Source organism: Athene noctua, chromosome 7 (genome assembly GCF_965140245.1).
Source record: "Athene noctua chromosome 7, bAthNoc1.hap1.1, whole genome shotgun sequence".
In the NCBI taxonomy this organism is placed as follows: domain Eukaryota; kingdom Metazoa; phylum Chordata; class Aves; order Strigiformes; family Strigidae; genus Athene; species Athene noctua.
In genome coordinates this window covers 16966911-16982427 of record NC_134043.1, presented here as the reverse complement: position 1 = coordinate 16982427, position 15517 = coordinate 16966911, and the positions used below count along the sequence as shown (strand labels likewise).

The 15517-nt window shown below is 40.8% G+C and overlaps 1 protein-coding gene across 4 annotated transcripts in view; it reads right to left on the bottom strand.

Moving 5' to 3' along the window:
- The window catches only part of SMARCAL1 (SNF2 related chromatin remodeling annealing helicase 1), a 40484-nt gene that overhangs the window by 1746 nt on the left and 23221 nt on the right, over positions 1–15517 (bottom strand). For all 4 annotated transcript variants that reach the window (XM_074911322.1, XM_074911325.1, XM_074911326.1 and 1 more), the window contains 6 exons: positions 11798–11938; positions 6039–6257; positions 5175–5245; positions 2828–2930; positions 1486–1668; positions 890–990 (listed from right to left, as the gene is read on the bottom strand). In XM_074911322.1, coding sequence (XP_074767423.1) covers positions 890–990; positions 1486–1668; positions 2828–2930; positions 5175–5245; positions 6039–6257; positions 11798–11938 — 818 coding nt within the window. The remainder of the gene's footprint in view (positions 1–889; positions 991–1485; positions 1669–2827; positions 2931–5174; positions 5246–6038; positions 6258–11797; positions 11939–15517) is intronic.

Below are 15517 nucleotides of genomic sequence, written 5' to 3'. Positions count from 1 at the left end.
GGACAGCATTTCACAAATAAAGGCAGAATTACTGTCATTAACTTTCCATGAAACGTGGGCGATACATCAGTTTCCAGATCCCTGCATTGTAGGGTTATAATTATTTGCCATCATGATATTCTGGGAACTGCACAAGTTCACTTAGTTCATTCGTTCCCTTAAACAAGGTAATAAAGATGTAATTTTGGACTTTAAATGAACCAGCTGGTGGATAATTTCTTCTCATCATTTGCAGGTCAGTTCCCTTGCGGCACTAAGGATTCCTCAGATCCTCCCCTTCCCCAGGATGTCCGACTGACCAGCCCTAAGGACCAGTGTCCACTGACAGCTCACACTGCAGCCAGAAAGGCTCAGAACACAGCTCTCCAGAGGTGGGCCATTAGCACTTTTTTAATCCATCCAAAGGGCTCACTGAAGAGCAAGATGAAAGCAACGGTACAGTCCTCTTCCACAGCTCCCTGTCCAAGCACTCAGCAGCCAGATTGCTCCTGAGATCTGATCCACAACACATTGAACCATCTCCAGTGTCTGTTGACTTTGCTTGAAAGTACTCAGCACTTTACCCCCACACACAAATGTTCTAGGCTGTATCTAAGAGAATTCCCTCTCTTTATACAGAGGCTGTGAAGGTTTTGGATGCATCAGCTCTCCCAGAATTTCTTTCAACAGCCCATTATTTGTCAGATAACTACTTTTGTTCTTCCTGCTTGTCATCCACTTAGTTATGCCCACTGTGGTCAGGCCATGTCACCAGCTCACAGCAGCCCTGATTGGCAGTTATTGCTCCTCCCCTCATAGGTTGTGGAAATCAGCACTAACATTAAGGACATATGTGACAAACAGTGAAAACAGGTGGCAGGTGAACCAAAGAATCTTTCTCACTTCCTACCATAAGTAGTCATCTGCTGTGCCTCTAGCCACCAGGTAGTGAACGTTAACAGAGCTGGTCTGTCCAATTCGATGCGCCCGATCTTCTGCTTGGATCAAAACCTTTATGTAAAAACATGACACAGAAAATAAAGTGAGAACGGCAACATCTAAGAAATAGCTTAAGTGCCAGAGAACTCGAGATCTTGTTTCCTGAGTTTAGCAACTATTTCTCATCTGGATCCTGTTAACACCTACATCCTCAAACACAGACTAGGCCAAGAAGTAATCTGGTGCACCAAGTTCCCAAAAGGCACTGAGTATTTTTCAGAAGTAGTAGGTCAGCACCAGTGATGGATCCTTCCAGGTCTTGGCGGGGCAAGTGGTTGAGAGCTCTGTCAAATTAACAAACAGGAACATGTTTCCCTTTCACACCATCTTCTCCAACCAGTGAGTTGTGTAACCAGCCGCACTGGTTCAAGCTCAGGCACTTGGGGGTGTGCGGACAAGTAGCCATCAGAGAAAAAGAAAGTCCTCTGCCCATTACATCTCTTCCTAAGTGCCAATGTTTCTGTTCTCCAGGGAGCATCCAACTTCTGACCTCTCCAGGACACATACCCCTGGGTTCCAGAAGAGCTCTGCAAACACCACCAGATCTGCAGCAGACAATGTCAGGCCCATGTTTGCAGCAGTGAGGGACAGGACAGCCACAACTTGCTTCTCTGAGAACTGGAATTTGTGGCACAGAGACTGCCGCTCAGCTGAAGGTGTGGAGCCATCAATGCGAATGTGTTCAACATGCTGTGAAAAGGCAGAAGATACTTTTTAGAGGCCACATGTCCCCTTTCCTGTATCCTCCTTCCATGTTTTAGTGGATTCTGTTTCCCTTCCCCGTGGCAGAACCAGGAATGTAAAAAGGCAACAGTTGTATTTTTAAGACCTTTCCTCATCTTTAAGGCAGTGTAGCTTACACTTTCCTCATCTTAGAGGCAGTGTAGCTCAGCATATAATGTACCTCCCCTCTGCTCACAATGCGTGATTTGTTCTTATGTCCACTGCTCTCCCATCAGTCCTGAGCAACAAGAAGGACAGCAACAACAGCAACAAGCTGGCAGCTCAAGTATAGTGAAAAGGCAACTGGCTTAATACAAAGCTGAATACTGTCTGTGTGCTGATGTTGCAGCTGCTACAAACTCTCAAACCTCCCTAAGTCTTCCCCTATTTGTGATGGGAGGACATGGGATCCTACATGTCTTAGTTGTTCTGCGGTAGCTTCAGGAGAGGCATGACAAACTTGAGTGATGCAGAGCCATTACTCTTGAGTGTCCAATCTCCTTGCTGTACTGAAGGATGCTGCCACAGGGGCAGCAAAGTCACTCCTGCCACTGTGGTTTATAGTTTGGAATATTAACTTAAAGCATCCTTCACACTGCCCCAAGCATGACCAAGAACTCTTTAGGGGCATCTATGGAAGCCTCACATGAGTAATTAGCCAAACACTGTGAAGGCAGAGAGATGACTGGCAGGTCTATCAAGACTCCCTACAGTATCCCAGTTCAAAACATAAAAGCACCACAAAGGAAGGAAGAGGAAGGAAGCCATAGCTGGACAGGCACTGTTGCATTCTCCTTCTCTGAGGAAAGCCTGGATGACAAAGCAGAGATTGCCACACAGGGTAACACTCCTCCAAGAATTCACAAGCTCCAAGGCAGACAATGGAGATTAAAGAACATTAAATAAAACAAAAGCCATTCAGCTAATACAAGGCATATCCTGTGAGGCATTCACCCTGACAGCTCAGCTTCCTCAGTGAAGAGCACATTCAGAAGCACAGCAAGTAGAAATTATCTCTGCCACTAACTTTCATATACTATCTGTCTGGCCATAACTCTGGGGAGCTCTTAAACAGCTTTGAAGCTGGAATAGTGATAAAGTTAAGACAACTCAGTCAATTACTTACTTTCTTCTTCAGCTCTGCAACTATTGCATCCAGCACTATCTTGTGATGAGCAAACACCAGGAATTTATCATTTCCTCTTTCCAGTAACTCCAGGATGTATTCTCTAAATGAAAGAGGAAAAAAACCGAAATAAAATGTATAAAATTATGTGCTGAGAAAATACAGGCTTTGCTCACAACAAATTTTAGATACCGCTCATCTATACACAGAAACTAGGAAGTAGGCTAGCATTAAAAAGTTGCAGTAAAATACAAGTAGCAAGTCAAGTCTCCTACAGTTTAAAAAAAGACATTGCAGCAAAATCCACTCTTTTTTCACCACATTTGGACAGCTGACTACATTTATACTTGGGTATCACTAAGAATCAATTATTATATCCTACTTGAAATGTGACATCTCAGACCAATCAACAGGAAGTCATCTATACTTAGTTGATGATCTCAGTCACCTTTCTGTATTTTTAAACTTGTGCACAATCACAATACACTAAGATAATCTGTATACAATTATCCTTTCTATGTTTCCTTAGGATTGTTTTTATTTTAGAAAAAAAAAAAAGGTCTCTAAATATATGGATCAGAGTACCCTAAAAGTAGCTTTTCTTGCAAGGGTTCACATTGACAATTTACTACAGTTTAACAGTCTAAATACATCAGCTATTTCTAGGAATTATCCATATGTCTATAGGCTAATGACCAATGAAAGGTAACAAGACTTCTTCTAAACACACTTAAACAGTGTTAATTAAATTAAAACATCTGGCTTTTGCCATCGACCAATAGCAGAGCTACAGAACCCATTTCAGTATCGTAACTTGTGGTACAATCAGGTCAACTGGAGCCTGAAAAACACCTAGAAGTCTAAAATTTGTAACTAAGTATAGCAACAGCCAGCAGAACAGATGATAGAAATGTCATCTTTTCTTTGGAGTAGCAAAGTGGTTGCTAAGATCAGGAATACCAAGTTCTCTGCTAAATACAACAGAGCTTAGGTCAGCAGCAACTCTCAGAAAACACTGAGCAGGATTTCCAGCGCTGTATTAAGATGAAATAGTGCTTTGCAGACAGCTCCCAGGGTTCATGACGTTCAGATCCCAATTATGTGACAGTATCATTTAACAAAGAAATATGGGAGAGAAGTGGAATTGCTGTATTTTATAACAAATATCAAAGCAAACATTCAGTGTAGCAAGCAAGCAGATGCCAACACATTACAATTATATCTCATTCCCATATTGCATTTAACAACTGGCTAGTCATTTCAAGAGAAGCAATGGAAGACACTGTCATCAAGGTTAAGATATGGGAGGTGCTGATGACCATAGGACAGTACCATTAGCTAGATGGTACTGTACATTAGCAGTTTATAAGTGGTATTTTAAATGCTACTAAACCCCAGAAAAAAAAAAAAAAAAAAGACTAGTTCCTACCAGAGAGTCAAGTAAACAGCACTTCATGGTTTTATATTCAGTTCACACTTGCAACTGAAATAAAAGGAAGAAAGTCTTCTAACTGTTCACTAATATAAAAGCAAGAAACTCTTCTACAGAAATGAGCGTTGGGACTCTGAAGTGCAGTTCTGTGCCAAACAGGCAGATTCTACAGCAAGGTCTGAGACTGTGAAATCACACAGTTTACATCAGCTGGTCCTTACATTCAGAGCGCTGCGGAAAAGTAAACTGGTTTCATGTTATTAGCATACTCCTTATTAAAAAGTCATGCTATGGGAGCTAAAGCAACTCCTTTGTGGTTCCAGCAGAAAGGCTAAGCATGAAAGAGCACAGGAAGTCACAGAAGGAAATTATTCCTAGGGAAGACAGTGTTAAAAACACACCTATGATATAAAACTTTTGCTACTGAGGTCCATTGTGAGTTTTGTGGAAGAGTCAAGAACTACAGTAGGGGCTGTGACATCCTTAGAGCACACTACAACAAAAGCTCAATACATCACAAAAGCTTTTTGGCTCAGGGTTCCTGCTGCAGCAGGACTGCAGCATTTGTTTTCTCAATTTCTGTTGATACTTTTCGTTTTCATTACTCCCTTCCTCCTTAAATTGAAATAGGGTCCAGACCAGCGAACTTGACCCAAGTCCCAAACACCAGGTAAATTTATATGGTTCAAATGACAGTGTAGATCCATGTCTGGAATGAGATCAGAACACTTAATCAGCCTAGGAACTCCAAGAGAAGAAATGTTTAGTGCATTGTAATTAAAATCTATTTTTTCTAAGCTGGCTTGAGGCTATGCTTCATGTCCCTTCACTGTTATCTCCAAGACACTGTTTTTCTGTTCTCAGAGGAAAAACACATTTTACTAGGCAAGAATGAAGCAATAACATGCAGCTTACACGACCGAGTGGATTTTAGCTTCTGCTGTTCTGTTGTAGAAGAGGAGAAGAGCTTCCTTCTCTTGTTGTTTCTGCAGAGAGAAAGATAAATAAATGTGAGTCTCAGAAATGCCTTTTCTTCTTTGCTTACAGATCTGGGATGTCTGCTGCTGCCAATAAACACTTTACTAGGAAAAAATCAGTCTAAAAATGCACAACAAAAGGGGACTGGAGGGGGAAGTCTCCTACTTGCCACTTGGTATAGCAGATACTTACACACTCCTATTTCTGACACCTTCCCTCCTACCTCCTACTCAACTCCTACAAGCTGGATGACAACCCTATCACAAACTTAGTTTTAGTTGAGAAAGCATTTCCCAACTAAAATGGCAAGGAGAAACTCCTAAGTTCTTACAGAACTGTATTAGCAACCTAGAAGCCTAGAATATGTATTTGCCATCCATGCAAGAAAAACAAATAAAAAAAGCAAAAATGCACTCTTCCTACTTTTGGCTATTGCTGTGTTCACAACACAGCTTCAACAAGGCTATGTCTGTAGGGTGAACGGGATTACAAGGCAAGACAGAAGAAGTACGGAGACAGGAGGTACAAAAAGACCATTAGAAAGGACTAACAAGAGAGGAAAAAAAGAGAGAGGAAAAGGTATTTCACAGAAAGGGACAAAGTTAAATACAAAGAAAAAAAGCTGAGTTGTTTTGATTGTGTTGTATAATCATTTAAAACAGGGCCTTCAACAGCTTTCCACTGCACACAAGGTGTGACTCTGACCTTCCTTGGAACTCAGGGTACTGTTTTTCCCTTGATTTTTTAAATAAAGGTACCTGAAATACCAGTGGCTCATCATGAAAATAGTTTCTGACTTACACTTCCATATCCTTTGGCCATCTTCTTCGCTTCAGCTGCCAAGACAGCTTTGGACTTTGCACTAATGCCTTCAGGAGCCACGACAACCATTTTGCGTTGCTTTGCTGGAAGCTGGGAAAGCACATCTGATTTCAGACGTCGGATCATGATGGCCTCTTCCAGCAAAATTTTCAGTTCAGTTAAGTTGGATGATCCAGAGTAGTCCCAACCCCATGGCATCTGGGAAACATCAAAGCAGTTATCAGTGTCAAACTTACAAGACACTGGTCTGCAGGCAATCCAGTAGAAAAAATTTCCAGGGCAACAGGACAAGGCAAGAACTTAATGGTCAGTAGGAAGAGAGTTTTGACAAAAGTGACGATAAGATAGAAGTGTACAAACTAATCTACCCAGCGTGAGAAGGTTACTTATAAAGTTCCCTTTATCTTATCTACAAGTGATCGGGGAGGTGAAGAGGAGGGCTACGCAGAAAGGTAAGGATCCCTACCACAGCACTGTGCCCTGGTATCCATCCTCACACAGCAAGGTGGATTTGCTCTCCACTTGCAACTTTAGGCAGGCTGACAGAACTGACTGCAGTTCTATGCACACAAATTTACCTCAGCTTTAAGCAGACACACAAAAATCTTGGTCCAACAGCATGAGGACAAACATCCTTAACCCAACTGCCTTCACACAGATGTTACATTTGACTGACATGCCTAGTAAATGCTAGGTCAAAATTGCCTGTTTTCTACTGTGACCTGTCTCTTGATCTGCTTCCTGACATACTCTGTTTCTGCCATTAACATGTTTGGCTCAGACTCAAGCAAGCCATAAATAACACGTGGCCCAAAATACATCACTCCAAGCACTGCCTCTTCAAAGCATCATCACTTCAAAGCTCCTCTGAACAAACCCTTCATTTACTCTTCCTTGAAGCACTCGCCTCTGAACTGGCCCTATCCTCCAAGATCCTGTCTGCAGAAAACATAGATCTCTTCAATTAAACTCAGCTCACAAGTTCTCCTACTAATAACCCCAGTCTATCATTTGTTGTCTGGGAAAGAACAACTAAGCTGACAAACAGTAGCATCAAAATTGGTATATTCCCCAAAAGAAACATCTTTAAACAACTTTTTCTGGAGAGGAGACCAATAAGGGTTTTCTGCTGAAGTTTCACAAATAAGTATATCAAATACAACTACAGTAATACTGAAAACCAAGGCAAGGGGGAGAGGAAATCTTCCTCACAGGTCTAATTCCAAGTCTTACTGTCAGTGTCACCAAAGAAAGCCAAAAATACAACCTCTGGTCTTGGAACAACAACCCAAAGGAATCCCCTACATATGTATACATACACCCTCCTGAAATGCACATAATGGAGATGTGAGGAACCTCAGCACCAACCCCTTTGATCTGCTGCTCCACTCTCCTTGTGCCACATTAATTGCTAAAATAGATTTAACCTTAAAAAAATCTATGTATCTTTTATTTGCCTTCCCCAAGAGAAACCTGCTGCAACACAGAAATGGAAGTAAAATAGGAAAAAACTCCCAAGTATTCACTTCATCCTCCTGTAAAATGCATGACACAAAATAAATCATAGCAGCCATGAGGTTAGCCATGTTACTGACTGTATTAAGGGATGGTGCTTTGATGGAAGAGAGATGAGAACATGCTATGAGACAGAAAGAGAAGGAATCAAAGAGCTAATGGGCAGTTAAGGCCTCTCTGATATCTGAAAGTGAACATTCCTACTTCAGGTTGAGACATCACAGGACAATCTGCAATTCTATTGCCACGTTGTACTGATGTGAACCATTAACTGACTTCAGAGTCTGGCACTTACGGCCACCATTAAAACTCATTTGACTTAATCTGTTCCTACATAAATATGGTATCATCTGATTATCTATAGTTGGTTCATTAAAGCAGAAAACAATTCAAACCCTAGGCACAAAGCCAGTTTGGATCTTGTAGAGTTAAAACTTTGGCTCTGACAACAGCACCATGGTATACAGCTAGAGGTAATAAACCCATCTGGATCTAAGCCAAGCCCTCAAAAAGCCAACATGGGTATTACTGCTCCGCTTCCCTGAAACCAGGAGTGCATTGCACATATATCCCTCAGGTCTGTGAAGAGCTGGCTCAAGTCTAGTTGGGTTTATCAGCTTTATGCATGCTGCATAAAAGCTGACAGTGCTGAGCCCCATTCTTTGTGCCCACTTTCTGCATTTCTTCAGGCTCTGTGGACCCAGCAGAGCAGCTGTACAAAACCAAGAAGGAACCACCTGGTGCTGCACCCAGCCTCAGAAGCCCTCTGCCCTCACTGCTCAGTGTGCTGGTAGCCAAGCAGCAGGCATCAATACTGACTAGGCTGCCGAGCAAGATCTGCTGCAGAGCCTGGACACGCTCCTCAGGCTACCTCATTCTACTCATGCAGCCCATGTTTATCCACTCTCCTCTTCCATAACAAGCAAGTAATATATATGTTTTGTGTCCATTGTAGCACAATTCATTTCAGAAGAGTAACATCATCATAACAAAGAACAAGGCACAAAACAGAGCTAATATACTATCTACTGTCGTATTAAAAAGCATATAAAGGCAAAATCTCTACAGTATGTTCAGATTACTATACTTCTTTTATGGTGACTGTTACTGGAACAATTTGCAAACAAGGAAACATGCTAGTTCTGTGCTGCACTTAGCTAGTGATAAAAAAGATTAATATTTTTTGAATTATTAAAATATAGTTTAGTGTATCCTATTGTGGAAAAGAAGAGCGAGAGAAAAGAGGGACATTTGTTTTGCCAAAATACACATCTGGCTTTGATCCATAACATTCCAGAACAAATGCTTCCAACTGTGATTTTCTTACCGAAGTGTTACAGCATCTTACATGAGTCAGTAAACTTATTACAGTGTTAGCAGAAGCTGCCAAACCCTTAAAAATTCAGAGCATGTGCTCAGATAGAAATTATTTAATATTTGCCAACATCACCCAGTTTGAAAATTGAATTCACAGCACATATTTTGGGAAACAGACTTGAGATATTTTGTAAATAAACAGGTGACATTTCGCTTGCTGCATTTTTAAGAGTACAGATGCTGGGAGGTTGAATTACAAAATTATAAACTTTTATATCTTTTCTAATCATATCTGCCAGATATTTGCAATTTTCTGTCATAAAATCTATCATCTTCAAACAGAAACTAGTCCGGTTTTAGTTTTAAATTGAATGGCTCAGGTTTGTCAATTTTTCTTTAAACTTACAATGCAATCAGATTTATTAACAATACTGAAACATGTTTACATAGCACCTTTCATCCGGACAGATCTCGCAAAGCCTTGCAAAACCTCTTTGGTTCTGTGCAATTCCAGCCCCGCTCATAATGCTGCCACTTTCAGGACAGAAAGAAGAACCTATTTAAGTAATGACAGCAAAGGTACTAGAAGAGTTCTTCAGAGAGGATGTAACTCCTAACACAATCTCAGGTTACAGCTGCAAAAAAGGAACATGAGGGACATACTACAGTCATGAGGGAACAACTACAGTCATCAAAACACCTTTTAATTTACACATTGCTGAGTGGATCTATGGCAACCCAATATTCAACAGTCCCATTTTTTCCTCTAATAGTATCCACATACCATTTCCAGCAGTCCCACTTCTTCTCTAAATAACCAAATTCTTTCTAGGTTCACTCTATCATTTACTGACATTAACCGTAGCAAAATGTCCCAAGCGAGCACTGAGAAGACCAGCAATATTCAACTGTCTAGTAGAGGCAGGTCAAACAGAGAAACAAAAAACTTGTACTAGAAACCCTGCAGAGGCTTTGAAGGGGAGCTGATACAGACTGTGACCTCCATGCTGAGTTTCACTGTAGGCTGGAAACTAATACCCTGTTAAAACTTGAATCCTGTAAAACAATTTTATTTCTTTTATCCAGTTCAACATCTTACCTGAGGTCCATATGCCTCATAATTGAAGCAACAGCTAGTCATGCAGAACTTTACCCTCAAAGGCTTTATGAAACTTCAAGCCTATTTAGACTCACACACTGCAATTCAACTTTCCTTTTTACTGCAGAAAACCAGCGATCTTAAACTGCATCTCTTCGTTTCCCTCTAGAAAGCATTCTGAGCCCTACTCAACCAGGAATCTTTCAAAAAAGATAATGAAGCTCAGCAAAAGGTATGGCCCCACTCCCTCCATATGATTCCTACTATGGATGGAGAAACAATAAGCTTAACCTCTGCCAGGAAAGCAGTGCTTTGCCAATATGAATGGTGTCATCTTCCAGAACTCAAGCTCCATATCTGTGACTCTGAATGCTAATGGCCTTACTTTAATCAGTGGTATCAGCATATGAGCACCAAAGCCAATGAACTGTTCCTGAAGCTTGCACATTTGGACATACATAGAACAGCGCTACACTAGCTACGAAAGTGAAAGTGGGCATTCAGATATAGGACAAAGGGGACTTGAGAACTTTATATGAACTGAAATATGAATCTTCTTGATGGAAACTTGGCATATGTTGGCTACCCCAAACAATGAAAAGAAAACAAAACCACAAAAGCCCTGTGAATAGCTATAACTATTTTTATGGCATACACTGATGATGTTCAGTTCTTCTGTAAATATTTTTGAGTACTGAAATGGTCATTTGGTGTTTCCAACCACTGTGCTGAATATTACTGCCGAGCAAACTGTCTTACAGAAAAGGAGATACAAGTGAAATGGATCATTCGAACAAAGCAGAGCAAGCAAGTTCATGTACTACAGGACCATGCTCACGCTGCCAAACCATTCTGTGCCCCATGCTAACTGCTACATGCTTGTCCTGGACTGCAAGCCAGATTAGACAACTGTTGTTCTGAATCATAACTTGGAGGAACTTTAACTTTGGTTCCCCTTTCTGTGTCTATGCAACCAGCACAGAAGATCCTAGAGCCTCCTTTTACAACAGGCAGCTGCAAGAGCTCTTCTCTCAGCAGTGTGTTCCAACACACACAGCAGCTCTAGAGATGGCAAGCACAGCTGAGTTGCCCGTACATTGAGAGCAAGACAGCCATCATGGCTGCAAGCACTGGCTCCCTGCAAAGCCAAGATCTTGTAGTGGTTGGACTCAGTAACTCTGCTGAAACCATGGCTAAGCAGCTGGCAGAGATAAAAGAAGTTAATTTATTCTCAAAATATGCTGAGTATCACATCCATTTCCTGAATTAGAAAAGGGTGGAATACAAAGACTGTAAGCCTCCATTTTTAATTTACCTGGAAATATAAAGTCTCAAATCTCAAGTAGAGGCTTTACTTTGTTAAATAGTCACTAAAGCAGACTAGAAACTGTTTTGTTCAGTTTGGTTTGGGTTTTTCTCAAATCAATTAGCCCAAACTTGAAGCTGCTTAAAGGTCACATAGTTTAAAACATGTAAAACATTCTGGGGGCAAATTCTTATTAGAACAGGCTCCTTTCCTAGCTGTGGCCAGATTATTTTCTTTATTTTTTAGCTTTTAACTTCTGTGGCTTTCAGGGCAGATTTTGACAAGAAGCATTACCGTCTCCATGTCTCAGGCCCACCATTGCAGTGCCTACAGATTCTCAGGTTGAGAGCTTTTGAAAATGTTACTCTGCAGTGAGAGTCTCTCAAAATAAGACGTAACATCAGACAGAAGAGAGGAAAGAAAAAGCCTCCACATTTTGAAAAAAACAAAATAAAATGCTGTTTGCAGAGTCCCAGTCTGCCACTTCCCTCAGTGAAGTACCTTCTTGGCATCACAGTAGCGTAGCCCAAAGGAGTGGTAGTGTGGGAAGAAGGCTGGCTGGACAGCTGCGATCTGTGTGTAAAGCTCTGCGGGCCGCGACATGGCAGGAGTTCCCGAAAGTAAGATCACTCTCCTGGCAGCCTGAAAAAGCGAAATAGAGCACTGTTATCATAGAGCTTACAATATAAGCAGAACCTGCTAAGAAGTCATCCCCAGTCCCAAAAGAAAATCTCAGAGCCATTGTCTAAGCACCCTAAATGGAAGAGTACTTCACCTTCCACAGATACTTTCAGCCTTCACTGCCTGAAGACACTCAAAAGACAGCGTTTAAAACTTCTAGGAAGCAGGACAAACCATATTGTTTCTTATTCATCATTCACATGCTGTAAGGGAAGGGGATATCAATTTTTATGACAGTACTTTCTGAACTGGCATTTACCCATAGATAGGTTAATCTCTAGCATTTCAATTGGCATAAGATGTCACAGGAAAGTGACAGACCCTCTCAGGTACATCCTCACCTCCAAAATAATTTCTCTTGTAATAAAACTGCACAGCAAGCCATAAACAGACTGTCTCCCTCAAAAAAGCAGAAGAGACCCAGAAGAAGTAGGATTTTTTTTTCTTTTTGTTAATTTTTTTTTCTTTTTAAATTCTACTAGCAAGGAGAGAAAGATGAAGCTGCCTTCAGAACCAGAACATGGCCCATCTAACAGCCATGATGAGTCTAGGCACAGCTGGCTAGATGCTAGAACATGATGAGTCTAGGCACAGCTGGCTAGATGCTAGAACATGAGTTAATAAATATGAATTAGGCAAGAAGACTGTAAAACATGTGTTGCAGGGGAGACAGGAAGGGGGTGGGAAACCTGTATCTAAAGCAGGTGCACCCAAAAAGTTGGGGGGGGGGGGGGGGGGAACCATGACACTATAGACATAAAAGCCTCCAAGATCCATTTCTACCCTCATACCTCCAGTATTATCTAATTCTATTATTAGATGAGATCTATGAATTTCTACTGCTGTAAATTCACATACAGTAGTTAAATTACACATGCCTTGTAATTTCCTGCATGGTTTAATGCAGGTTCATTAAAATAACAGAGATTCTTGAGTGACATCTGTACCAACAGCTCATTCACATTTAAATGAAAAAGAAAATGAAATTCTTTTATCATTTCACTGAGATCTACCAGTCACCCAAATCTATTCAGCTGATTCATCCACTCGCCAACCAAATCTGTTAGAAAAAGAGTTCACAGATCAGCTACCGGAAATTAATTTCAGGACTCATTATCAGATATTTATATGTAGGTTGTAATGAAGATGGGACTTGCCTTCTCCCTCCATCCCTATTAAACAGATCAGAAGGAACTGTGGTCACCCCCAGGATCAGACAATTCCCATACACATTTAAAAAAGCAGGATATTTACTGAACTAAGTAAGAGGAGAGGTCAAACCTCTGGACATGTCAGAAGGTGAAAGCTATTATAGTTCGCACAAGACAGAGATGCCTATGATACTCAAAAGACAGAGGAGTCACAGAGACTAAAGATATCAGATCCTATGAGGAAACAAAGTGATGAAACAGAAATTAGGTCAGTTTTTAAAATTAAGGTAACAGTGGAGGACAACTGAGCAGATCCTAGACAATACGTGATGCCCTGCAGAAGCCTTTGAGAAGTAAGTTGACACCACCCTCAGAAATCTGCTGAAACACAAGACAAGCTAGTCCCACATGTGCAAGAAACCTCCAAATTAAACTTTTTCCTCTTGGACTAACAGAAGGCCACTGCTAGGAAAAAGACAACATGGAGGTCATGCAATTACAGACTGCTCATTTCAAGTAACTGTGGATGAAGCTAAAGCAAGAAAAGTTCACTCAGAACAGACCTGGGACATATTAAATGCAACATAAACCCAACTGTGTTGAAAGGTCTTCTGCCATCCTCAAAGCTCCTCCTATTTGGAGGGTGTTCCCCAGGAGCTACATGAGAGAATACTGGAACACTAATTCCCCAGTAGTCACAACAATTAGTCAAGCTTCTTCCCCAAATAGTTACCAAAAGAGAGAATTATGAAGTTATAGGTTATATCAATCCTGCTATCAATTGTCCAGCTGCTTCTGTGCTGCACACAACTTATTTCTGGACAGGGTATCTAACCATTGCAAGCACTTATCAAGTGCTGTGATACACCTTCCATAATTAATAATTTTAAACAAACTGAGAATTAAAAAACAGTAAAAAAACCCCAAACCAACCAAAAAAACAGAAGACACCAGCTCTACAAGAGCTGTTAAGAACTTAAAGAAATTTATTTCAGAAAATTCTGTGGAATATAGGTGGTCTAACTCAGTTATCTCAAGGGTCCCTTTCAGTTTTAAAATCCATGACAGAAGGAGCCCAAGAAAGAAGAGAAGAAAAAAAAAATCCTAGGAAGACAAGTTTCTGAGTGTTGAAGGCTTCTTTAAATTCTGGATGAAAGAAATGTCTTTGATTCACATTTCTTTTTCTAGTGGCAATTCATTTTGAATAGATGCCAATAAAGATTTGCTCCTGCAGAGAAGTCTCTGCTGATCACTGCCTAATTCTTGTTTCCTGCTGAACCTTCTGTGCTGTCAAGAATGAGAGCTTACACCCTTTCTTCTGAGGCCTATAAGAATAATATGGAACAGCAGCACAGAAAATAAGATTGCAGGGACTTTCTAGCAAAACCAGATCTGTAATCAGTTGATGCATATTTACACATAGGAGAACTAACACTTGCTGCTCATTAGCATTTAGGCACGAAGTTTATTCTTCCCCAGAAGTACTCCTCTCTCTCATGTGTCCTTGTGACTGTTCTTACAGCTACTTTCTTGTGAGACTGCCCACGGGAACTCTGACAGTGACTTGACTAGTGGAGAGCTGGTCTGTAGCCCTCATTTACTAAGTAACATAAGACAACTCTGTCTTTGTAGCATTACACTTGCACACACAATATACCAGCAAGAATTAATTCCACAGCTGTGACAACGTTTACAAAAGTCACTTTTGAATGTCAAAGAGTAATTTATGAAATGGTAAACCCCGATGGCACTTACTTCAAAACCCAGCACCTAACTGGTTCGAAGGGGAGTAGGTGAGAAGGGGGTTTATGCTACAAAGAAATAATTGAACATGCAAAGAGCCTCATTAACATACAATGACTGTTTCTGTGTTAAATGAATTTCACAGCATGAGCTCTGCCATATGTTAACAGACTGACATACTTTTTTTAAACAAGTGTGGCTGGTTCTGGCTGTAAAATTACTTGTGTCCCTAGTTTTTGCTTACTCTGTCATTTTGAAATGCTTAACATAAGAATACCTTGTTCTGTGAAATACAAGATCTGAGAGTGGCCATAATAAAATAGAGATGACCACCTGATGAAATAGAAGTTTTGATAAACAGAAAGGGTTGCAGCTGTTTTGAGGAGCCTGTTTCTGTACTTGGGTAAGATAGACAGGGCTCTGCATTTCATAAGATGATCCTGCAGTGGTTATTCCAAAAACCAGAAATGCCTCTCCCTATTCTTAAGCGACATCTAGACATAGAATCTGTGTCAAATGGTGACGATGAGCTATGACTGGAGCAAATTACACTACCTCCCTATTTCGAGAAGGAAGGGAAACTGGAAGGTAAGAGTAGATCTGAAGATGCAGACAAAGCTTCTCCAACTTCAAGACGAAGGTCCTT